The 27,299-nt window shown below is 39.4% G+C and overlaps 1 protein-coding gene across 1 annotated transcript in view; it reads left to right on the top strand.

Annotated features, from left to right (window-relative positions):
* LOC112112035 (dystrophin) overlaps positions 1–27,299 on the top strand; it is a 1,981,667-nt gene that overhangs the window by 644,702 nt on the left and 1,309,666 nt on the right. Inside the window, exon 8 of the mRNA XM_026649948.1 lies at positions 26,741–26,922. Coding sequence (XP_026505733.1) covers positions 26,741–26,922 — 182 coding nt within the window. The remainder of the gene's footprint in view (positions 1–26,740; positions 26,923–27,299) is intronic.

Genomic DNA, 27,299 nt, shown 5'->3' with positions numbered 1-27,299 from the left:
TTTGACTTTTGTCCACCGAGGGGGCAAACTGGGGTTGGAAGGACTTTAACCTGCCATGGCCTGTGTGACTGATGGATGATTCTGGTGCATTTAGTATGCATGTAGTTCCTTTTATTGTTTTAATATTTTTTTCTCTATACACTATTATGCCTGAATAAATTAATTCTGCATGGCAACTTGTAATCATTGGCATACACTGTTCATAGCCCTTGGAGAGGAAACAAAGCACAGGTGCTAAGTTTAGTGAGCTGGGATATCACCGTGAACCTAAGGGGACAGCAGCCTACAACCCCAGTCTGGAGAGAAGGGATGTGGGTCCTGGCACATAGAGAGATGACTGCTAAAGAGGATTCAGAGTAGCAGCCGTGTTAGTCTGTATCCACAAAAAGAAAGCTTATGCTCAAATAAATTTGTTAGTCTCTAAAGTGCCACAAGTACTCCTGTTCTTTTTGTTAAAGAGGACAATCTTACTGCAGACCATTGAAGGGAGTCAAAGGGACAGTTACCCTAAAACTGCAACAATGTCTTTTAAAAGAAAGAAGTATTGTACCTTGTCAATTTAAAGGTGAACTATTTTTTTTAAATAAATGCTTTGATAGAAATCAGTGGTTGAAAACATGAGTCTTAATTTATGAATCAATAGTCTGTAATTTTGCCTTATGAAAGTGATGTATATGTAGAGTGTCTAACTCAGGGGGGACTTTCTTGATCTCTAGGCAATATAAAACTTAACTTAATAGAAAATTGGTTCATCCATTATTTATCTGGCAAGACATAAAGTTGTGGTTCTTTGCTTTGATTTCGGTGAAATTATTTTTAGACAAAACTCTTTTCAGCAAAAGATGCAGATTTGGTGACATTGAAATACTTTCTCAATTTGTGTCCATTTCACTGATTTTTTGGGATTAAAAACAAAAATGTAAATAAATTGAAACATATTGTATTGTTATTTTAAAAATAATGTTTTGAATGTTTGATTCAAAATGACTTCATTTCTTAAAAACTTTAAAAGCCTAAAACACTCAAAATAGAAAAAAAAAATTTGTTTTGTTTTGGAGCAAACTAAACTTTCCATCGTATGCAAAAATTATTTTTGGGCTGGCCTGAAATGACATTTTTCAAATTTTCAGAATTACCGGCTAACCATAACATCAATTATTTTCACAGTTCTAGATATCCTTCAGCAGGATTGAAAATGCATCCGTTAGGTGCTTTCCGTAATAGCAATGGCATCAGCTGTTGTGGGACAGAATCAAGCTCCTATCTCAGGTCTTAGTAGTGTTCAAAAGCTTTTCAGTTTACTTAACTCATTTTAGAAAGTTGAATTATTCTGTTAGTGAATGACCTTCAAATCTCCTCTATATGTTTGGATTTGAGATCGATCTTTCCATTGCTGAGTAATTAACATGAACTAAAAATAACCCTCACTGCTCTTCATTGTAGGCCTAATACACAAACCCAGGCTGTGCTCAATTGTACTTTGTGGTGCTCATGCACAGTTTGTTTGTTTTGAGATTTATACCAAGAGCAGCCTTTGTTTGTTTAATTTATTCAGCCTAGGAGAGATCGATTATAAAACCCAACATGCAGAAGGAGATTTGGAGGACATGTGCTAACAAAAACTTTATTTCAAAATGTTTATCAAATTCTGGGCATAAGATTTAAAAAATATTTAATTAAAAAAACCATAAAATTAGACTGAAAATGAAATAATTGATCACCACTAGCAATAATGAAGGGACATGCTGGGATTATGAAGAGGTCACTTCAAGCAAGGAAAAGAACAATGAGCCCATAGGGTAATTTGTCTTTGAGTTTTTTAATAGGTAATAGAAAATTATGAAATTAAAATTTGAAAGAAGACAAGTTTAGGGATGGACAAAATAAAAACAGATCTGCATCCAGATCTGAATTTTACAATAGGATTCTTTCTCTAATGGCCCAAACTTCCACTCCAGAACTTTGGAAACATTCACCTCTAGAATTTAGTGATTCAGAATTTAGTGAATTTTGCTTTCAACTTAAGCAAACATTTCCTGATTATCTGAACCTCAGCTGTTGCAATTTCACCCGCAGTAATCAAGAATACTCTTCAAGAAATTGTAATAAACATTTGGAAGGTGAAGAGCATGAGATGATATGCCAAGTGAGAAACTGGTGTTTTTATCAGGTTTCTCCAAATGGTTGACTGCTGGTCAAAATGATAAGAGATAATTATCTCTCCTCAAATGTACAGGAGAAACAGTTCTGCACACATGTTTTTACTGTTTTTTAAGCATTTGTTTGTTATCAACACACACTACTGCCCTCTAAATAGATGTAAATGTCTTGTAATGTTCAGACCTAAATTAAATGATTATAGTTTGATTGTTGCTGTATTCTGTTGTCTGATAGACCTACCTTAATCCCATTATATAGATCACTTGTGTATTATTTATGAATAAAAATACTCAGGTTTTTCAATGTGTAATGAAAATATCAATTGTTCTTAATCGATTCCTAAATTCTGTTTAGATCCCAGTATGTTGGTTAGGATTATTTTTTTCATCCAGACATTTTTCATGTATTTTGTTTTTATCTTTGCCAACTAGTTAGCAAAACAATATACTTGGAATATATGCAATGGTCCTGTTATATCCCTAGTGAGATTCCTAAGCATAGTTCCTAAGGAAAAATTTCTATATTTTAGTTAATTACAGAACATGAGTATGATAGTAATTGAATAATTAAAAACTCTTACATTAAGGTTGGGTAAATTATAGAAGGAAAAGAAGGTACTCTGGAGAATTGATGTGCATTAAAATGTATAGCTGAAATGTAACTAGTGTTGACTACAGAAGACCTTGTAAAAGAGGAGATTTCAAAGTTAGCTACGGGAGAAAGTGGAAGAGGGCATGGGCAAGGTATTACCTGCAAATAAAAACCATTTTAGGAAGGCAAAGGCGGAAGCTGGGTAGGGAGAACAGGTTTTAGATTCCCAAGAAAATGTTCCACGGGGTGAAATGGAGGTTGAGGAGACATTGGAAGTTAATACAGCACTGTGGTTGGATGTTGTTCTGGCTATTCTGCGTAGCTATATCAGAAACTGAAATACGTGAACCAAATCAAAATAAAATAAAATCTACACTGGAACTTTTGTCCGTATCTTGAACGAAACTGAACCTGGGATTTTTTTCAGAAGTTCAGTATAAGTTGTGTGATTTTTTTTTTTTTAAATAAGTCTCAACTTCCTATTGTCAAAAGAAAATATCTTCTTATCCAAATCTGATCATACCCAAACACACACTGACTCCTCAACTCTTCAACAAACTTCCTTTAAAATGATCATAAAACCAGCCACAGTGCTCACAACTAGTTCTTCATGTTCAAATGCACAACCTCAACTTGTCTTTACCGCACTGATATAGTATCTATAGACACATAGATCCATAAAGCCTCCATCATTGTTTACTCAATCATAATACTTTTTATATACAGAGGATTATGTTCTTTGAATCTGATTGTTAGTTAAAGAAATTACCCCTTATTTTTTTTATTTCTAAAAAAAATTCAGTGAGAGATGGGTGAAATGTTGACTCCATTGAAGTCAGTGGGAACTTTGCCATTGACTCCAGGAAGATTTCACCTGCAGGTTCTTCCCATTGCTCTTCGTCACAAAACTTCCTGTATCGAAGTTCTGTGAACTGTGCCACTATTTCTGTGCTTCTGCTTGTCCTTTGTAGTCCTTTTGACTCTCTCTACATCTACCTCCTCACCTACACTCCTCTTCCATGCTCCATCTTGACCCCTGAGTATTGGCCATCCTGCCCCTGTTTTGTGTTCGCTGGTTTGATTTGTAGTTGCTGATAAATATCAAAATTTATAATGATCAGTATTTGAAAGTGGAAGGGGTTAGTGAGTGTGAAACATGGAGAGGGTATTGACTGTGAACCTGTGTGGGCAGTTGGTCTGGAGATGCAGTCTGAGCTGAGCTGTACTATGGGCTTTCCACTGTGACTTCTTGGTCCCTTTCGGTGCCTGTCCACAGCCCCTACCCATCTGTGTCCTGCTTCCTAGTTCAATGATCCCCCTGCAGTTCTCCTTACCCACTCATCTGACCCTATTCTTTACTGAAATTATTGTGACATTTGTTTTTTTTTAATATAGGGGGAATAGCTGTGTTAGTCTGGATCTGTAAAAAGCAACAAAGAGTCCTGTGACACCTTAAAGACTAACAGATGTATTGGAGCATAAGCTTTTGTGGGTGAATACCCACTTCGTCAGATGCGAAGTGGGTATTCACCCACAAAAGCTTATGCTCCAATACATCTGTTAGTCTTTAAGGTGCCACAGGACTCTTTTTTTTTAATGTTTCTTTTAATAACAGACTTGTTTTAATAACAGGCTTCTCTTGGTTCATGTGACTCCTGTTGCTCCTTACCTCGAGCATGAGGAGGGAAACTCTGCTCCAGGCTGACTGAGGGTAGAAGGACAGGAGCTTTCACTTGGTCTCCCCTCCTGCTGCTTGAATATTTAAAGGAACTGTCCCCTAAATTGTCACACTTCTCTCTGATTATTTTTTAATCTACTGTTATAAGTAACACCTACGATTGTTTATTGCCTTTCTGTACAGTCAATTTCACAGTTTCTTGTATAGTTGAATCATTTTACCCAGTTGTTTGTGTGAGGCCTTTCATCTAGGAAAAGGGGAGACAAGAATGCTTTTATAATGGGAAAATGTGATTTGTATAACCAAAAACATGTGCAGGGGATTCAGGGGCAAATTTAATATTTGAAACTGCTTTAATTTTGTGAAATTGGCAAGATTTCAAGTTGGCAGTGTCCTATAAATCCTTCAGGCTCCATGGTGCTCTCTGATTAAATAAAGGATACAAAAATGTGATTTTTCTGGCTCAGTCTCTTGACGGGCCACTGTAAGATTTTGTTTTCCCCTGACAACTTTAGGATTTCTGCAATGACAACTGTAAGTGAGAGTTGGGATTTAATTGGCCATTCTTCAAAAAAGTTCCCATTTTTATTCATACCATCCATCCAGTGCTCATTCATATCCTGAACTGCTCTTGACAGTTCGCACATGGTACATGGGTAGAGGGACAAAGGGAATGCTCCATTCTGAACCTTAACAAGGTAGGATGAGGGAATTAACTTTCTGTCATGGCTGAAGATGACAGCTGTTACATATAGTCACCGGTTTACCAGTAACTTTATGACCCTGCAAACTATTTTAGGATTTAACATAACAAACAGATGCAGTTCAGACACAATTAAAAGGCAGAAACAACATGCGATCAGAGAGTACAGTATATATCATTAAGAACAGAAGACACAGAAGATTGGTGTCTCTCTTATCAAGAGAATCAAAAGTGGATACTGAAACGGGAATGAAAAAAAAACACAGGAACTGGAAGGTGTGAGAGAGAAAGAGAGGTGGCTTGTGTCTGTAACAGAGAGTAAGAGGGCTGACAATTCCTCATCCACAGCACACAGTTAGGAGTTCAGTTCTCTAGTATCCTCCTTGAATATACTTAACAATTTAATGAAGAGAAAATAATAAAAAAAGACTGTTCTCTGTTTGAGCAGAATACAGTACCAGTGTCATGGTCCAGTGCTTGAAGCATGGCAATCGGAGCCCAGAATTCCTAAATCCTCACCCCAGCTCCGCCTCTGACTCACTGTGATCTTGGGAAATCATTTTGGCTTAAAAAAAAATTCAAATATTTATTCATGAAGTTAGCTAGCTAGATACACAGTGAGTGACCTAAATAAGTGGCTTGGTTTTCCAAAGGTGCTGGGCATTCTCAACTGCTATTGAAATCAAGTATCTGTAATTATTTTAAGTGTATTTATTTATGGTAACTATCACTATCTGCTACTTGCTCCAAAGAGGTCACAATCTAAGAAGAGACAGACAAGTATAGAGGGTTTAGGGAAAGGAGAATCTATATTGGGGTTTCTTATAGTGGCCATACAGGTGATAGAATTTCAGATCCAAAATGCATTTCCTGTGTGCTCAGGTGTTAGCACCCCAGAAATGCATATACAAATGGCGGTTTCCTGCTGAAAATGAGTTAATGTTCTGGAATACATACCTAAGGGATTTGACTGTCCAGTTTGATGAGTTGTTTATTTTATAAGCCATAATATATTTTGGGGGGCGGTTGTTTGATTTATTATTTTACAAGATAATTTTATTTAATGTTTGTTTAAACAGCTCTTTTCGGGGGAAAGGTGCCTATACAAAATGCACATGGTCAATAATGATTTATTTAGAAAAGCGTGTTGTGAAATTACCTCAGTGAAATATTTTAGATCTGCACATTTCCTCATGAATCACTCTAATACAAAGGAGATAAGCATATTAATTCATTTGCTACATTCCACCAATATTGATCTCTTAAATATTGTGTCCTCCTCCTCCTCCTCCAGCCCTGGAGAGGATTACTTTGCATCTTTAGATACAAGTATTCAAACATAATTTTAACTTTTAGGCATTTTAAGTACAAACCTATTACTGTTGTATGTGACTGTAATTATTTTAACTTGAATTCTGTTTTCGAGAGTAAAATGTATTCATGTTCATAAAAATACACTTTTTAAAAAGAAATAACCTTTCATGCATTTCTCCGTAGATCACATTTATGCTGACCCTAATTTGCCATAACAGGCACTTGCTCTGGTCTGGACTGACTGATATTCTCAGTGAATGTTTTGTATAAGTCAGAACTATGATACACAATCAAACCTCAATAATTCAGAATTCCTTGTTACAGAAAACAGAACCATGATCCTAAATCACTATTAATTGCATTGAAAAATTCCCTGGGTTATGTGAATCCGTAATTAACCAAATGTATTTGCTCCATGAAAGTTGGATAATCAACGTACTTTTCTGAACATGCAAAGGAAGGAGTGTTATGATTTGTGAATCACGCTAGGTTGCAAACTAATGAAAACAGAGAAGAAATCTTTGAAATAATAGTGTGTGAAACCAATGAAAATGTTCATTTAGAAAGGCAACTTTCAGAACCTGCTAGAAATAGTATCATGCCTAGAGTTGGTCAAAAATTGAGAAGTCTTTTCCCCCAATTTTTAAAATTTTTTTGCATCAGCAAAACAAAACACAAAACAGTTAGTTTATATTTTGACCTAATGGAATCCAAGAGTCTTTCCCTTTCTCTCCCTTTTTCTTCTCCTCTCCCTCCCCCTCTGAAAGCATCCACTTGGCCATGAATCCTAGTTGGGTGATTCTACAGAGAAGTTGCACAAATTATTGGGTAATCTGTCTGCAGTAACAAGTGCCACTTTACTCCATGAGTTTTGGTGGAGAATCTGCCATCATGTGGCTAGTAATCTACCCCACCATCCCAGTCTGTGAAGGCAAAATTCCATAGAGTGGTGGGATTTAGTGAAAGGAAGGTGCATGTCAGAGGCAGAATCCCTCAACTTTTTCAGCCTCCAGCACAGATTCTTAGCTGTAGGTTCCCCCATTTCACAAATACAACAGAATTTGTTATTGTCCTGTTTCATTTATATCCAAGCAAGTGTGTGTATGTATGTGTCTGTATTTTAAAATCTTCCTTCAGAATCGGAACCTGGATCTGAAATTTGCTGATTGAGTGCAACTCTGGTGCATTATTTCATTTTGGGAAAACTTTCTTCTAAAAGAAAAACTGACTGTTTCTAACTTTCCGCCTTTTCATAGAACTTATACCTTTGAAACTTTTATATCTTTTAGTTGCTATTGACTGCACTTTTAAAGAACCATTATATTCTTTTATAAAGTGGGATAACTATTATCTAATGCTGTGCATAATGCTCTTAACTGAAGTCAATCCAATGTGCTTTATAGATTTTTAGACTTGTATATTTCTCCACCTACCTTGTATCCTGTTATTCATTCACACTGAACATAATACTTCACAGGTTTTTCCACAAAAACTACTCAGTCCTTTAGAATTTCCACAGTTCTTTCCCTCACAAGAGATACGCCTGTATTTTTATCACTGTTACCTTCCAGAATTATTATCTGGAAACATTTTATACAACAGATAGTCACTTAACCAATTAGATCAGAAAGCAATTATGCTATTATCCACCTCTCCTGCCTCTAGTACAGGGGTGGCCAACCTGTGGCTCCAGAGCCACGTGCGGCTCTACAGAAGTTAATATGCGGCTCCTTGTATAGGCACCAACTCCGGGCTGGAACTACAGGTGCCAACTTTCCAATGTGCTGCGGGGGGGGGGTGCTCACTGGAGCACCCCCCCAACCCCTGGCTCTGCCATAGGCCCTGCCCCCACTCCACCCCTTCCCGCCCCCTCCCCCCAGAATCTCATGCACACCATGAAACAGCTGATTGGGAGGCGCTGGGAGCAGGGGGGTGGGGGAAGGAGCTGATGTGGGGCTGCTAATGTATTACTGTGGTTCTTTGGCAATGTACATTGGTAAATTCTGGCTCCTTTTCAGGCTCAGGTTGGCCACCCCTGCTCTAGTAGATGTAATTAACCCCACTTAATGCATTTTTTTAAATTTTGTATTGTCCACTTGATTAACCACTTTAAGCAAATGGAATTGAAATGGAGTTGTCATGTTTTAGCTAATTGATTATAGCTAACTTGTACTAGATTATCAATACAAGGTCTCTAATAGTATGTCACAATTCTTTTAGCAGATGTGTAACTTGAAGCAGTTGAGCAAGCAATCCTATCAACATGAATGGTTGGTAGTGATGTTCCATAGTATAAGTAAACTTCTCAAGTCAACAATGAACATTGTTACCATGTTGTTCTGCAGGGCCAAAGCAATAGGTAAAATAACTTTTATGATATTATATTGAGTGTTAAACATAGATGTCACCTGGAATTCCTGCAGTCTAGTTTGTGGAGAAAACCTGCAGGATCTTTTGTAAAATTTTGTGGGGTTTCTATAGAAATGCTTTTTAGATCACTCTGTAACTTTTGGCAATTTGTATGAACTTTGACACAGTGGGAAATAGTCTGATGACCAGGCAGCCTGGGAATCCTGGCAATGCACTTCTCTGACAGCTGGGGAGCCAGGCAGCCCAACCAGTCTGACTGTCTGGCTGGTGGGAAACCAGCTTACCTGATTGTCTGCCTGATTTCCGTCAAACATTTTTGACAGAATCAATACATTCCTGCAGAAGGTTTTGATTCTGTGGAATCAGCATTTTCCTACAGAGAACTCTTTCACTAGAAAAGTTTTGACCAGCCCTCGTCTGTAAAGTACTTTGAGGTCTTCAGACTGAAAACACCACAGAAGTGCCTAGTTATTATTTAACTCAAAATGATGAGCCTAATGAGCCTTCATGTTCTACTATGACGAGTATATCAACCAGGCACATACCAATAAGGTTGGAGTGGCTTGTTCACTTCAGCATGGATGCAGATGGAACATTGGTTTGCAGCTCGAGTAAACAGAGTAGATTGACTTCTTTTTGCATTTCCATAATGCTCCATTATTCCACATCTATTTTTTATATATTTAGATCAGGTTTTTAGTAGCTGATTTGACATAATTTGTCTATATAATCTATGCTTTGCAGAACCTGTATTTGACATGCTCGGGCATGTTCCAAAGCCCACCTTTTTTTCTCAAAGCTTTTGGAGTTGATATGTTTGATATGCAACGATTACCCTTATGATGATGATTCCCTTTGGCTTGTTTCAGAGATGTATTGGCAGCTTTGTAAGTAAATAACTAAATGTTACTATGAAAATTGTTTTAATTTTGTAAAATACCTGGAGTGAAATCATGACCACATTTTAGTTAATAGGAGTTTTGTCATGGACATCAACAGGGATAGGATTTCATCCCTGGAATTGCAGGTAGTTGCTACATATTCAAAGTAAATGATGTGTGGTGTGCTTTTAGGGACCTATTCTTGTTCCTTGTAAAATCAATGGCAAAATTCTGAATTCTAAACAGTTTGGTTTTAACCCACTTCAGTACCTTTCATCCTTTTGATGTGGTAGCCCATTTTTGGCCCGAACAATTAGCCCAGTATTTGGGACCTTGCTAGGTTGTTTCCATTTGGAAAAGAAACTAATTATCTGAATCAGGTATTTCTTTAGTGCAATCCTATTTGTTAACAAAGAAGGTACACATAGTCCTGTTTCATGAACACAGTAAGAACAAATGGGAAGCAGTTTTCTTGCCCACAATTTCCAAGCCTGCCTTTCCTGTGAGTCCTATGCCCTAAGGAGCCCTGTCTCTGATCCTTGTTAGAGCCCTGCTCACCACTGCCTGCTGGCCTTGTCTACACTGCCACTTACAGCCCGAAACTTTCTTCGGTCAAGGGTGTGAAAAAACACACCCCTGAGCAATGCAAGTTTCAGCGCTGTAGCTATTCCCCTCGCAGAGGTGGCTTTATTACAGAGCTGAAAGAGCTCTATCCCACTCTGGAGCCGCGACTACACAGCCACGTTAAAGCATGTCGGCTGTGTAAACATACTGTCTGCTGGCCTTATGGTTTCTTTCTGTCTCACACACACAGCTGCAACCAGTCACTCCCCCGAATCCCATTTGCAAACAGTCTCTAGGGAAGCCCTTCAGCCCATATGGTTTAGCGGCTGCTCAGGCCTTGCTATGCTCCACAAGGCTTCTGTTGCTTCAACTATCACTAAACAAAAGGGAATTTAGTTGCTCCTTCCATTTAGCCTGAATTAAGGGTGTTTAGTACATCCATTAACTTTAATCAGGATTGAGATTGATCTATAGATCAAAGACATGCTTGAAGGTAGCTGGTAACATCTTCCAGCGTCGCAGTACTGTGATCATGAGGATGAAGGTACAGTGGGCTCAGTTAAAAGTCCCTTGCAGTTTTAGAGGTATTGCTGGTTGCAAATGTATCTCCTATACGTAACATGAGGAATAGCACTGGAACCAGTTAAATTTCTAAAACTGCAAGGAACTTTAAATGTTAATTTCACTGATTTTATTATTTTTAGTGCCATAAAGTGAGTATGACTTCTATTTAATTTTAAATCTTATCTGGATCCTTGATAAACTAAATTACCTTATTTTTATGGCTGTTTGAAGTATGCTATGAGAGAGATGCAACTTTATTTAGTTATTCTAGTGGGTCATTCACTCATTCATAGAATCATAGAATATCAGGGTTGGAAGGGACCTCAGGAGGTCATCTAGTCCAACCCCCTGCTCAAAGCAGGACCAATTCCCAACTAAATCATCCCAGCCAAGGCTCTGTCAAGCCAGGCCTTAAAAACCTCCAAGGAAGGAGATTCCACCACCACCTCCCTAGGTAAAACATTCCAGTGCTTCACCACCCTCCTAGTGAAATAGTGTTTCCTAATATCCAACCTAGACCTCCCCCACTGCAACTTGAGACCATTGCTCCTTGTTCTGTCAACTGCCACCACTGAGAACAGCCGAGCTCCATCCTCTTTGGAACCCCCCTTCAGGTAGTTGAAAGCAGCTATCAAATCCCCCCTCATTCTTCTCTTCTGCAGACTAAACAATCCCAGTTCCCTCAGCCTCTCCTCATAAGTCATGTGCTCCAGCCCCCTAATCATTTTTGTTGCCCTCCGCTGGACTCTTTCCAATATTTCCACATCCTTCTTGTAGTGTGGGGCCCAAAACTGGACACAGTACTCCAGATGAGGCCTCACCAATGTCGCATAAAGGGGAACGATCTCGTCCCTCGATCTGCTGGCAATGCCCCTACTTATACAGCCCAAAATGCCATTAGCCTTCTTGGCAACAAGAGCACACTGTTGACTCATATCCAGCTTCTCGTCCACTGTGACCCCTAGGTCCTTTTCTGCAGAACTGCTACCTAGCCATTCGGTCCCTAGTCTGTAGCAGTGCATAGCATTCTTCCGTCCTAAGTTCAGGACTCTGCACTTGTCCTTGTTGAACCTCATCAGGTTTCTTTTGGCCCAATCCTCCAATTTGTCTAGGTCCCTCTGTATCTGATCCCTACCCTCCAGCGTATCTACCATGCCTCCCAGTTTAGTGTCATCTGCAAACTTGCTTAGAGTGCAGTCCACACCATCCTCCAGATCATTAATAAAGATATTAAACAAAACCAGCCCCAGGACCGACCCTTTGGGCACTCCGCTTGAAACCGGCTGCCAACTAGACATGGAGCCATTGATCACTACCCGTTGAGCCTGACTATCTAGCCAGCTTTCTATCCACCTTACAGTCCATTCATCCAGCCCATACTTCTTTAACTTGGCGGCAAGAATACTGTGGAAGACCGTATCAAAAGCTTTGCTAAAGTCAAGGAATTGTCTGTGTAATTGAAATCTATGATGTATGTTTTGCCCTTCATTGTACACACTTTGCTTATCTGCATAAAAGATTTCCAGATATGCATCTTTATAAAGCTCTAGATATGTTATTATTTCCTATGATCACTTTCTCCCTCTTTTTTTTTTTTTTTTTTTAAACTACATGAAAAATGTCTGTGTTGTCGTGCTGTGCTGCATATGACATTTCTTATCTCAGGCAATATTGTGCTTCCTAATCCATTTTCTATTCCTTTCCTGCCCTGTTAAGTCTCACCTTTCTTTAGACTGACAAATCAGGAAGCTCTCTAGGAAATACAAATGCCAAAGTGTCAGTTATGCCATTCATATTATATTACAGTTGTTATATATTTACATGCATTTCTCCAGTCTTGTTTCTGATGTGGTTTGTTTGTTTGCTTTTCAACACCTGACATTTCTTTGCACTGCCAATTTTGCTTTCTTTTCATTTTAATGGTCATCCATTCTTTTGTCCACAGACATTTCACAATCTGGGTATCGTTTATAGCATTAAAGCCTACAATTTCACTGAACAAACAAACACTGTTGTAAACAAATGGAGGGAAATGAATTTAGTCGTTTCAGCAAAGGGTGGCTGTAGCTGCTCAGCCTGAGCAGAAGTCACTGCTCTGATTTGGTATACCCCAAACTCAAAATGGCTACTCACCCAGAGATAAGAGCTAGCAGGAACTCGAGATTTCCACTTCATAGGAAATTGCAATATTTAGAAATTTAGTTTTTGTTCCAATTCAGAACGAGAACAGATTTTTCAAAATTTCTCATGAACTAAAAATCAAAAAAGCAATCATTTTCTAAAACACTGCTACATGGTGTTTCTGAAATGAACTACAGTTCCTCAGACCCTAGCAGCTACTGATTGAAATTCACATTCTTGTCATGTTCACTGCTGGTCTTCAAAAGCAGCAGTGAAACCGCCAAGACTGTCAAGTTCAGTCAGTAGCTACTGGAGCTCCCTGGTTCTGGGGCAATTCCTCCATGCAGATTGCACTGGGACTGAGGACCCTAAGGTTTCAAGACTCTCAGGCCAGCTGGTTCCCAGGGCAGCATAGAAAGGCAGATGTCCTGAGAGTCTGGAAGCATGGGGTCCCCAGCTCTGTGAAGTTTGTTTGGCAGTGCTACCCTGGAGCTGTTGGCCCTGAAAGTCTATCCCTGGACTTCCAGGGTCCTAGCTTTTTGTCAGAGTCTGCAAGCCCTAAGAGATCCCAGGTTTTCCACGCTCCTTGCTTCATGGCAGGGAGCTTGGAAGCACTGAGATCCCTGGCTCCAACAGGAGTTCTCAGAACTTCCACACTTCCAGCTGCAGATCCGGAAGCCAAGTCCTTGTTAGAAGTTGGGCGGCAAGACTTTTTCAGGCTTGTGGCTTCATGGCAGTGCCAATGGGGTGGGTGGGGGGGTGGAGGGGTGAGAAGGGGCAGATGACTAAGCTGAATCTTTCCACTTTAACGTTTTCTGAGTCAAAAATATTGACCTATTGTTTCAGTCAATGTTCTTAATTTTTCTAACTGGTCTCTTGCTTTCACATTTACAAGTTTGAAAAGACTTCAGTCCAGATCCTTGCCTCACTAAGGCTACATTGTGCTGCTCTGAATCCCCAGGTGGCATAGAGCTTGAGATAGACCAGGTGTAAGGGGTGCATGGCTGGAAAAGGCTGGAACTTACTTGTGCTCTAGTGATTCCTGACTGTTGTAAACGCGCTTGTGCCATATACAGCAGCACCAAAATTTATAGACACTTTTGCTTCCTGTTCTCACCTCTCACCACCCCAAACTGTGGCCCCAAATAGGCAGTCCCAAGGATCTTATTCATATCTTTCATTAGATACACTGAGTACAAAAAACAATGACATACAATTCAAATTTAAAGATGGCAATTCTCGTCTTGTCTTCTCTGCTTATGCTGAAGTGATTCAGACCTCAGGTGCCACTTGACACAGGACTAACCAACTAATGCTCACTTCGGATGAATATTTTACCAGCACACCATTATACCATTCCCTGATTGGTTGAATTAAAATGAATATACAAATAAAACAAGAGTTCCTATTGTCTCTGAAGCTAGTTATCAGCTCCTTTTAAAGTTATGATGTTGCAGAGAACAACTTCACTTTGTGACTGACAGACACACTATTCTGGGTTTGGCATCAGATATGAAAATAATGAATTAATCTAAATAAACACCCAAATGATAAAAAGTTAAAAATATGCTTTTTTTTACCAACACCAAGAGTTGTAATTATTGTGAATGTATGTGCTGAATTGATGGTTGAGTCTGAAGAAATTCTGTAAAATATTTTCAGTCTGGAGGGTGTGAAGAGCTGTGTAAGGAGGGAAGAGAAGAATATAAAAAAGTATTTGGTTCTGGTGTTTGTGGGCTTTCCTAGGGGAGAATAAAGTAATAGTGTAGCTCTTACAGCATAGCAGTGATTACAAAGCATTTCTTATGCCAATATTTTCAAACTTGGTGCCGAAAGCTAGGTACTGATACCTGAGATTTTCAAAGGCATCCAAGGGGGCTAGGTGCCTACCTTTCACTATAAGTCAATGGGAGATGTGTGCCTTTGAAAAACCTCTCCCTACGTCCATAACTGGGTACCTAAATAAGTGTCCCAGTTTTCAGTGGAGCTGAGCTTCTACAGCTTATGCTTACTTTGGCCAGGATTTTAACAATGGCTGCCTATACTTAGGCTCCTAAATCCTTGTATTGCTGCCTAACCATCAATTTAAGCCTAACTTTAGGCATTCTGTTGTGAAACTCCTGGGTATCAGTGCTTCTAACATCGCTCTTGGTACTTCTGCCTCAGCTCCACTGCACATGAAGGTTTACATTATTAAAATAAAACTGGTACGCATGTCCTGAATCCCTTGTGACTTCTGTATTCTCTCCTTCTGTTCTGCAGTCCTCCTCCTTCAAACCTTTGCCAAGCCCAGTTTCCTCGTCCACCGCCCTGCCTGACCACTCTCCAGAGATTAGAATGTATCGTACTTTGGTCCATGCTCACTCATTCTTTAGCTTGTTTGTACTTGGTGTTAAGGGTGTCAACTGCAGTAATAAGAACAGGAGAACTTGTGGCACCTTAGAGACTAACAAATTTATTTGAGCATAAGCTTTCGTGGGCTACAGCCCACTTCTTCGGATGCATAGAATGGAATATATATTGAGGAGATATATATACACATACAGAGAGCATGAACAGGTGGGAGTTGTCTTACCAACTCTGAGAGGCCAATTAAGTAAGAGAAAAAAACTTTTGAAGTGCTCTCTGTATGTGTATATATATCTCCTCAATATATGCTCCATTCTATGGATCCGAAGAAGTGGGCTGTAGCCCATGAAAGCTTATGCTCAAATAAATTTGTTAGTCTCTAAGGTGCCACAAGTACTCCTGTTCTTCTTGCAGATACAGACTAACACAACTGCTACTCTGAAAACTGCAGTAATGGGTATTATGCAGAAAACTATGCATTGGGTACTGGACTGTAATCCATTTGCTCATTCATATATGCCACTGAGCAACTCTTGGATAATCATGATCACTCCTGTTCTGGACTTGATTTTAACTGGCAGCCTCTCTGGCTCCTTACCAATGCCCTGGAGCCACCCTGCCCCACTCTTCATCTTTGAACACAGAAGGAAGGAGGTTTCTCCTCTCCTCAGTCCACTGCCATAGTCTGTAACCATGCTTAGGAACAAATTTTATAAATAGGGCAACTAATATATAGGGAAGGGGGGGGACTTGAATTAGATCAAATAGTGTTCTGAATATATAATATACACCCTTGAATTTTAATAATGATTAATTATTGTAGATATTTCCAATGTTTGTTTAGAAAAACAGTATTTCCTAAATACTGAGTTTTTTTTAAATATCACTTACCAATAAATATTGACAATCTGCCACTATAACTAGAAGTTTTATTTAAAAGTCAAAAGTAGATAAATGCTAACTGTACAAGCTACATATTGGACAAAATCTAGAAAAGAAAAATAATCTACCCTGGTCTTCTATGAATTCAGAATAAAGAGAGGAGAAAAAAATCCAAGCATACATTTAAAAGGTTATCACTAAAGAATAGGTTAGCATTGCACTTGTGAACCTTTCTCCCAAAGGCTTTATAGATTCTTATGGTTCACCAACCAAATGTCAATAGACCAATCCACCACAGCCACCTTTGCTGTAGCTGCTGCTGTTCCTGTGTCTAGCATTTCTAATCCACTATCCATCAAAACAGAACAATATAGTGTCAAAACTCATTGCTAACTGGACTAGTATTGGTATTAAACAAAACACCAGCTCCCTGTCTGCTACTGTTACTTGTCCACGGCTACTCAAATAATTAAATGACAAAAATTTGCATTAATAAATTCGGCTCCTATTAAACCTGTGGCTGAAGAGTTCCTAGCTATGTAGGAATTCTAGGCTGAATCATGTTTGTGTCGTACAGGCACAATTCTATTGAATGCAGAGGGATCTACTAAAAAGAGAATCATAAGTATACCCAAGGGGTGGGTATGAGCTACAAAGCTTGGATTTAAATTTTCACAGATTTAAGGGTATTGGATATGGTGTTTTGATTCTAACCCATCTCTTATATACACACGTAGGAATGAATTCTTTCTTGTCATTCTGGTTGGTGTACAATCCATGTTGATATACTGGAATAAGGATTTTTGCTAACTTTGACCTTCTGTTGCCACATAACTATTTACTTCATTTGGGGATTCTGGCTCATATCTGGTCCAACTTAGTAGTGATCAAAACTGTTACCACCTAATGGATTTTGGTAGCATATCTGAAATCTGTTGGTGGTCTCAATCATATTCTCCTAAATGGGGAATCACATAAATAAATCAGATCTGCCCTGGGTGTGAGGCATTTAATGTCTCTTTAGAAAATCTCAGTCTAAATTCATTGTTCCCAGGGGCAGGAGTCTCTTGCCCCAATAACTGAAATTTATTGGAAGATCTGTAAATGAATCTTGATCTGTTTCTGAGGAGATGATATTTTTGGGTAAAGGTGAAGCATCACTCGAGCTTCATGACAGCCTTACCAATCTCCATAATCCTTGAATTCAGAGACCTTGTCTGCTATAAATCATTTATATTTTAATCCTGTCCAGCAATTCATGTTACTCTCCTGTGATTGGCAGTAAACTTGAAAACAGTGTCCTGGGGTTTAGGTAATGAATTTTTATGCTTACCTTTCCCAGAGGGTTTCAAGGTTTCCCTAGGCAGCTGGCTAATCAGACTTTGCTCGGCCTGATTAACCAAGATAAGAGTATTTTATTTAAGAAACAGTTTAGTAACAAAACTACTCATCTCCTCCATCTCAAGATTAAGGCATATTGGAAAAAATTACCTGTAAATGCCATTTTTGGTCTGTATTTTATAAAAAGGATTTTTTTCTACTCTGCCTTCATTGACAAGAAGCCTGTTAATGAAATTCTGTGAAAATAAGGAATATTCTACAATTGTTAGTAATGTGCTGGGTTTTTTCTCTTGAGAAGGAAATATGAACTCTAATTTTTCACAGATAGGGAAATCAATCTGTTTTTTTTTTTGAAACACTATTTTTTTTCTGAAATTAATAACAATTTGGGGAGTCTTGAAAGCAATCTTCACTGTGCTATTCAAGGATGTGGATGTGTAAATGTTGTTGCACTATTTATAACAAATGGAAACGTCTCAGAAATTCATCTATAGAAATTAATGTGTGTATGCATATATATATGTATGTGTGTACGTGTATGTGTATATATATATATATATAAGTTGCTGTGCTGTCTGTCTCAGAAAGCTCTTCCCAAATCAAATAACTTCCTCCATAATGGAACACAGCAGCTGCTTATTTGTCCTCAGCCTTCACATTGAGAGATGACTCCAAAGGTTTCTTTAGAGATTATTAATTAAAAATTGCTATGACAACCAATGTCATTGTGTCCTGCTTTGCATTATTATCATTTTAAATATTTATACTATAATAGCACCTAAGGCTCTCCAATCAGGACAGGTGCCCAAATGTGTTAGGTGCTGAACAAACATATATGAAGACACACAGTGCCTGCAAGGAAGAGTTTACATTATAGAAATGAATGTATCTTATACTTAAATAAGTTCTATCTTATCTCCAATGTAATGTAAATTGATTTAATTATTGCATATTTTGAAAGTTCCTTCTAAACAGCTGCGTTTTCAAAAGTGCCTAAATCCCATTTACAAACACGACTTATGCACTTAGCTGCCAAAGTCCCATTGGTATTCACTGGAAGTCATAAACATTTGGTAATTATCACCAGAGCTATTAATTATTCCACTTCAGTGCTATGTAGGTATTAATATTTTTAAGTGGGAACAATCTATTTATATGCTATAATATGCCCTAAAGAATTACATGAAAGATAGAATTCATGGTACGCTACTTTGAACAATGTTGTGTTAAGCAGCTATAGTAACCCAGAGTTTTATGTATTGTGTAGGAATTTTTCAGTTTTAGTTTTCTTTATTTCCTTCTTAGTGACTCTCTGCATATCTGACTTCAGTAGTTGGAGATCAAGAGGTTTTCACATTTACAGAACTCAGAATTCAGTTTTGCTTCTGCCATCTATATAATTCAAAATGTTTCAAAATGAGGTTCTCAAACTGTCATTAAAAAGTACAAAATGTGCTTTAGTAGTTAACATACAATAGCACAGAGTTACCTATAATGTATCAAATCTTTCTACTTCTTGAAAGCTACTCTGCCACCAGGTTAATACCAAAAGTGAATAGAATCAACCCCCAAATGAATCTAGGCATATATTTGTTCAGGGGATGGAGAGGAAAATCTTATTTTGAGAAAGGAAGATGTGCGAAGATAGGGACAGATATAACTAAAACAGGGGTTCTCAAACTGGGGGTTGTGACTCCTCAGGGGGTCGCAAGGTTATGTGGGGGGTGGTGACCTGTCAGCCTCCACCCCCAAGCCATCATTCACCACCAACAGTTATAATAGTGTTAAATATAAAAAAAGTGTTTTTAATTTATAAGGGGTTCACACTCAGAGGTTTGCTGTATACCATTTTCTAACCCAAACGTTATTTAACCTTTGAGCACTCTCCTCCCACCTTCACTGATTTCTACAAAATGTTCCTTTCTACCAGAAATATGTTGTCTGTTGACAGAGGATAACTTGTTGACAAAATACGAACTGCCTATGACAAGCCACTTACGAAATATGAGGCTTATAAAATTGGCTGGTATATCACTTTATGAAAAGCCTGACTTCTTTTTGACATTGGATACATTGGCTTAGAAGCTCCCAGTTTTGTTACATTCAGTAGTCCTCAATAAGAACAAATACATGGGTTAACTTAAGGTGATTTGCTACAGAAAATCAAAACTCTGAGATCCCTCTAAAATCTTAGCAGTGCTAATTATTTTCTTAATAAATCTCACATAAATTACAAAGATCAGCTGGGAAGGCAGAAGGAGGGGATCATTTATTATTTAGGGTTTTCGTCTGTTCTTTTTTTAAGTTCTGTAGCTGAATCCCAGATTCTTTCTGCACCTGATGAACCATGTTAACCAAATAGCTGAGGGTTCAAGAGGCACAACATTACATAATATATTAAAATGAATGATGAAATTAGCATTGAGTTTCCACTCTCTAGTACCTCTCAGTGGTAGATTAGGCTCTAGAACTAGCACAATTCTGTTTTGCAGGCTACGTTTCCAAAAGCCACTCGTGATTTTTGGATGCCACAATTTGAGTGTTCAACTTTTCACCGTAAAAGGCTCTGGTTTATAGAACACAGCTCTCTGAAGATTATTTGCTATGTAACATGTTTCAGGTTGTGCTCCCAAAATCACTAGTCACTTTTGAAAATGTATAAGTCTCCAGCAGTAGTAGCTTTTCAGCAGTGACTTAAAAATATACATTGAAATTATAATGGGTAAACTTCCCAGAGTTTGAGAACAGGTTTTGCAAACTGTGTGAAGCCTTCTTGAGCCATAGTACTTGGTTTTTGTTATTTAAGGTTGTAACTGTTTCCATTTTAAATTCTGTTTTGACCGCCAGTCTAACTTTTTCAATACATTCTTTTTTTCAATACATTCTTTGTTTTGTCTCTAGCCTGACAATTTTTGGGAAAGTTTGAGGCTATTCAGAAAGGGTCATTTCTGAACATAGGACTTAAATAAAGGTGTTTTTAATTTTTTGGAGAGCTTTCCAATACTTTTTGTCTAAAGCATCATCTCAAAAATGGGTTGGTCTAGAAACTCTGAGAAAATTTCTTAAATATTCTAGTTTTTAGGAATAATTTTTAAATGGCGTCTGGATAATTCTGAGAGGTGTCATGTTTCTCTTGAGTTGGCAAGTTGTTGTTTTTTTTTTTTTTTTCTTGGACAGCTTAAGGATCTTAAAATTGTCTACATACCTGGTGGTACTTTTAAGCTCCGCCACGCAAATGACCGATTAAAAGAATAGTTTTACTCAGGTGTCAGGGCAGAATCTGAATGCAATAGGGTAGCACAGGTCAACAGAAGAGTGTTTTCCTACAGAAAACACTATTGCTGTGATCATTCAAGATTTGGGCATAGAGTTTAGAAGAAAGAAAAGAAAAATCACAGCCAGATTGACTTTCAGATCCCTAGTTGATTTTTTTCATGTCTGGCAATAGATGATCAACTACTTCTTGTGACTAAATAATCCAAAGAATATAGCCTCTTTTCCCCCTGATTGCCAGTCTATCCTGATATCTGTGCACTGTAATTATTTGTGTATTTGCCTAATAAAATGGACAAACCATTTTCAGCATATGGGTATAAGGATGCCCGGACTAGAACCTATGATTGCAGAGCCTGGGACCACTGACATTCTCACAGTGCCGCGCAGAGGCACATCCAGGAAGTACTGTGGATAATAGGTGCCACGGGGAGTACCACCCAAGGGAGCTAGACAGGACCTTTGGCCTTCTGGTTGGACAACTTCCCTATTTAACCCGAGAGGGTCTCCCTGGAAGTTGTCTGGACAACAATTTAGACTTCAGCCCTCCTGCAACTCCTGACCTTTGGCTTCCAGTCATACACTGACTCTGACCATGACTCTCGTTTCCAGACTCTAGCCTCCTACTGCCTCCCCTCTCCAATTTCCAACCCCAGCCTGACTTTGACCCCAACTCTTGTTTATTGAATCTGGCTCTGGTAATTCCTCTGACCCCTGCTCACGTACTGCCGTCCCTGACATATGGACTCAAGCCCAGCTCTGACTGCTAGGCCAGAGCGCTTATGTCCTGGTATCTTACAGTTTGCCCAGATCCACTTCTGACCCCTCTATAGAACCCCCTTAACAGGGATATGGAATGGGTGGAGTCTACCATCACCCACGGGACCCCACAGGATACCAGTTCTGCAGGAGTGGGTTTGGAAACTGGTTTTGGAAACTGCCACAAGTTCAGGGGATTCCTGAATCAGTGTTACTGCCTTTTTCTGCTCCGCCCTTGAATGTACCAGGCCAGGGTGAGACTTAGTGATGAGTTGGCTAGCTGGAGAAGGACTGGATTGGGCTTCCACCTGCTGGAGCAGGATTGTGTACTAGAATGCCTTCCTGCAAGCATTTCCTGCAATTTACTACAACCCTCATTGTGCTCACTCAGTGGAAGCCACACTTTGAAGGCTTCAGCAAGGGGAAGGGCCAGTGGCCTCATGTCCAGTTCCATTGATTCGCAGCTGATGTCGAGTGCAATTGAGGCAGCCCAACTGCATCGCTTTCAGTGTGGATTAGTGAGGAAGTAAAAAATGAGCCAACCCGTGTTGAGAGCCCGACCTTCTTAGATGCTTTCACTGATCTCTCTCTTTGCATTGAGAACTGGCTTCGTGAATGAAAGGAGAAGAGGAGGGGCACCCTGCCACCACTTTATCCACACCAAAACCCCCAGGGTCCAACTATTAACTGGTGCAGGTTGATCTGGGCCACTGATGGTTGACCCTGGAAGAAAAGGAATGGTGATGGCATAACGACATATGCTTTTATTGTGAAGCACAAACACATGCCATTGCCTCTTGCCTATTTTGGATGGCTACCTGAAAGAAATTGGGAAACGAGTGAGCCCAGGTCATATGGGGCCGGCCTGGGCACCACCAAGGCACTATGTTCCGACATTATCCCTAGCCCTCAAGAGAAACCTGATCCAGGATACCTGGGTCCTCCCCACACTTACGAGTACAAATAAAGTTACATACTACAGATGGGGCCAAATTGATTTCCCCCTCAGTGGACCCTGATTAATTCCAGGTCTACCAGTAACTTCATAGATGGTAAAGCCGCTTGAGTGCTACAGTTCCCACTCAATCTTAGCTTACATCAGTCCTTGTAAAGATGGTAGATGGATCCCTCCTGTCCTTGGGGTCAGTGACACAGGAAACAGTACCCCCAGAGGCTGTAATCCCAGCCCACTTGGGAAGTGCTACAGTTCAATGTGATCCATTCACCAGACTTCCCTCTAATACTTGGCATTGCCAGTTTGAAGGAGCATGTCCCTTTCATCTCCTCGTGAGAGAAGAGGATCAGCTTTCCCTCTGAATACTACCCGGGGACTGCCAGCATGCAGCCGGCCCCAACCCTCTGGTCCTGGAGTCCTGCAGCCAATCAGAAGTGACAGCACCTGTGGGGGAAATCTAGATGGTGGCAGCTAGCCAGAAGGCATCACACCCAACCCTGAGTCCCCATCTCCCTGAAAAATATTGGGATCATGCGGACGTTTTTGAAAAGAAAAATGCAGACACGCTACCTCTGCACTGGGATTATGACTGGCACATAGACCTCCAATCTGGGGAGAAGGTCCCATGTGAACATTATGCAATGTCAATGCCCTTCATGCATACATCCAGGACAACCTGGCCATGGGCTTCATCTGGTGCTCCACCTCCTTAGCAGAGGCTCTGGTCCTTTTAATTATGAAAAAGAATGGAATGCTATGCCATTGTGTAGACTAGTGGGCCTTAAACCAGGTGATGGTATCCCCTGTCCTTAATCTTGGAGTTATTGGATCATGTGTGATCTGCCAGAATTTTCACCAAACTGGACCTCTAGAATGCTTACAACCTTGTGGTCATCAGGGCTGGAGACAAATTGAAGATTGACTTTCAAACCCACTCTGGGCAATTTGAATATTTAGTAATGTCATTCAGGTTGACCAGTGCTCCCATGACTTTTCAACGGTTTGTGAGCGACGTGTTTAGAGACCTCCTGGACCAGTATGTAGTCAACTATCTCAATGACGTACTTGTGTTTTCAGACAATTCTGAGCAGCATTGTTACTAGTTAGATGGGGCTACTATAAGGTGGGTGCATAACTGGCTGGATAACCGTACTCAGAGAGTTGTTATTAATGGTTCCCAATCCTGCTGGAAAGGCATAACGAGTGGGGTTCCGCAGGGGTCTGTTTTGGGACCGGCTCTGTTCAATATCTTCATTAACGACTTAGATATTGGTATAGAAAGTACGATTATTAAGTTTGCGGATGATACCAAACTGGGAGGGATTGCAACTGCTTTGGAGGACAGGGTCATAATTCAAAATGATCTGGACAAATTGGAGAAATGGTCTGAGTTAAACAGGATGAAGTTTAACAAAGACAAATGCAAAGTGCTCCACTTAGGAAGAAAAAATCAGTTTCACACATACAGAATGGGAAGAGACTGTCTAGGAAGGAGTACGGCAGAAAGGGATCTAGGGGTTATAGTGGACCACAAGCTAAATATGAGTCAACAGTGTGATGCTGTTGCAAAAAAAGCAAACGTGATTCTGGGATGTATTAACAGGTGTGTTGTGAGCAAGACACGAGAAGTCATTCTTCCGCTCTACTCTGCTCTGGTTAGGCCTCAGCTGGAGTATTGTGTCCAGTTCTGGGCACCGCATTTCAAGAAAGATGTGGAGAAATTGGAAAGGGTCCAGAGAAGAGCAACAAGAATGGTTAAAGGTCTTGAGAACATGACCTATGAAGGAAGGCTGAAAGAATTGGGTTTGTTTAGTTTGGAAAAGAGAAGACTGAGAGGGGACATGATAGCAGTTTTCAGGTATCTAAAAGGGTGTCATAAGGAGGAGGGAGAAAACTTGTTCACCTTAGCCTCTGAGGATAGAACAAGAAGCAATGGGCTTAAACTGCAGCAAGGGAGGTCTAGGTTGGACATTAGGAAAAAGTTCCTAACTGTCAAGGTGGTTAAACACTGGAATAAATTGCCTAGGGAGGTTGTGGAATCTCCATCTCTGGAGATATTTAAGAGTAGGTTAGATAAATGTCTATCAGGGATGGTCTAGACAGTATTTGGTCCTGCCATGCGGGCAGGGGACTGGACTCGATGACCTCTCGAGGTCCCTTCCAGTCCTAGAATCTATGAATCTATGAATCTATATTCATTCCATCCTTGAAAGATTGCTGAAGCAAACATTGGAAAAATGACCAGTTCTCCACAGAATTCTTGGGTTACATCCTTTCCCCTGAGGGCATCAAGATGAACCTCCCAGAAAACAGAGGCCATCCAGCCTGATACTACCTCTCATCTCCAATCTCTGACCCCAGCCTGACTTTGACCCCGACTCTTGCATATTGATCTCAGCTCTGGTGATTCCTCCGAACTCTGCTCACCGACTACCATCCCTGACATTTGGACTTCAGCTCAGCTGTGACTGCTGTTAGGCCAGACTGTGTATGCCCTGGTCCCTTACAATGGGGTATTTGCAAACTCTTCATTTTGACCATTTGTTGCTTGCGGTATATGTTTAGTCATGTGGTACTGTATCTGCCATTCTGATTAGTGAATAAAAAGATATGAACAAGATAAAACCAAAATGCTGTTCAGAACTCAAATATTCACAAAGTTTGGTTTTGGTGGGTTTTTTTGTTTGTTTGTCTTGTAGAATTCAACCAGCCACAACTTGGAGTTAGAAAAAAATCATTTATATTTTAAAATGAGTATGTTTGATCTTTCAATCACTGATACTGTAAACATGGAACTCAAATGCCATTTTTGCAGTCACTTTTTAAGAGTAGAACTGAACTTCAAAGCTCAAATATAATCAAACAATAAAAATAGATTCTACATAATATTTTGTGAAATGTGAGTTTGTCAGAGAAATTGGACAATGTAAAACAATTGGTAATGAGTCAATGGAATAATTTAGTGGGCAATGCTAATTAAAAGATAAAAATATATGACATATGAGTTCAAATGCTTAAGTATTGGGGAAACAAGTGATTGAAGGGTGGAGAAAAATCAGAAAGGTGGAATCAAGATAAACCAAAGGTACAGTTGGCCATGCTGGGCCAGATGCCCTTTGCCTGCTCAAAAATGTATGGAGAATTAATGTATAATGTCTGCTCTCATGCTTTTCAAATTCCAAGAAGGAGAATCAGGTACCACCTTGTAGTGCTATTGCACCAGTGATAAGAATAAATGAATGTGAACTGAATTTTTTTCTGCCCCTTAGCTAAACTAGGAGAGATTTGACAGTAAAACCTCATTGGTATGGATATCTCTTGGCCTTCTGCCAATGCTTATGTTTAAGCATTGTTGGGATTAATAATAAATTTCTTATACAACAGTCTTTTTACATCTTGATTTACTGAACTGAGCGCAGGAGGTAAATTTTAATGCCAAATAACAAAGGAACTACTTGAAAGAGCTACCACATTACTTACATTTTTACAAATTATTATTGACTTGAATGTTGGGTTAGATCAACCTTTTTTCCTGCTGGCGTATCACGGCTGTGCACAGAGAATCAGATCTGCTGGTACATGCTGGTTGTGTCCAAGTAAAGAGATGGCATGTAATTACTAGACTTATACTATCATATCTAACATTCATAAACTTTGTTTTCGTTAAATATCTTTCATGGACATCATAGAGCTTAGGCTATGTAGAACAGTGACTGTTTCTGAGGAGTCAGGGAATTCAGACATTATGCAGTCACCTTTCACATTTACCTATCATCAGAAAAATCTGTGATTTTTTCCACAGAACCAAAGAGCATTAAAATGTTGTATAATCTATAACTATTAAACTACTACGGTTGCCCATGTTAGCTGCAACATTAACATGGTCCAAAAGAAAATGTAGCTTACTTGATTTTCTGTTCCTTGTCCTACCTAATGAAGGTCACTCAGTCAGACTGTACAGTACTTGCAGTTACACTGAAGAAGAATTACCTAAGAGAAATTTGTGTGAATGAAAAAACAATTACCATATGAAACCTTGTCTCTTTCTCATTGGTATGCAAGTTTGATAGGAAACTTTGGAGCTGATATAATGCTCTAATTAGTCTCCAGAGGACTCACATGGACAGTTGACTGCTCATTAGTCTGTCAACTTCCTTTGAAATTGATTGGGTTTTTTTCAATTGCATACTTTCTAGTATGGAAACAGAAATGATCTATGTTAATATATTTTCCAGATATTGCAACTTCCTATCCAGATAAGAAGTCAATCTTAATGTACGTGACATCACTCTTCCAAGTTCTACCCCAGCAAGTCACCATTGAAGCCATCCAGGAAGTGGAAACATTGCCACGGCAATCAAAGGTCACTAGAGAAGAACACGTACAATTACGTCATCAACAACGCTTCTCTGAACAGGTGAGTGTCACACTTCATGGCAACTGCACTTGTTTTTCCAGTCAGTGGTCAGCAAAGCACCCATGCTCAGGCTTCCAGCTCCCCAGCTGTTGCTTCTCTTGGGTGACGACCTGCATCTCTCTCCCTTCTGACCAGGGTATTTCCAGGCTGTACTGTTCTGTGCCTTTGCTGTATGTTTCCCAACAAAGGCAGTCTGCCTAAACACACCTGCTTGCTTTCTCTTCAGAGACTGATAACAGCATGATTGCTACAGATATAAGTTACTACTCAGAGTTTTCTAAGCAAGTCCACTTTATTTTTAAGGTAAAAAGCATTACAGAGAACATATATTAAAAACAATAAATGAACCTATATACATGCTAATAAAACTTACCAGA

The sequence above is a fragment of the Terrapene carolina genome, unplaced genomic scaffold, assembly GCF_002925995.2.
Source record: "Terrapene carolina triunguis isolate 2854851 unplaced genomic scaffold, T_m_triunguis-2.0 Scaffold23, whole genome shotgun sequence".
Classification (NCBI taxonomy): domain Eukaryota; kingdom Metazoa; phylum Chordata; order Testudines; family Emydidae; genus Terrapene; species Terrapene triunguis.
This window is presented reverse-complemented; position numbering and strand designations above follow the sequence as displayed.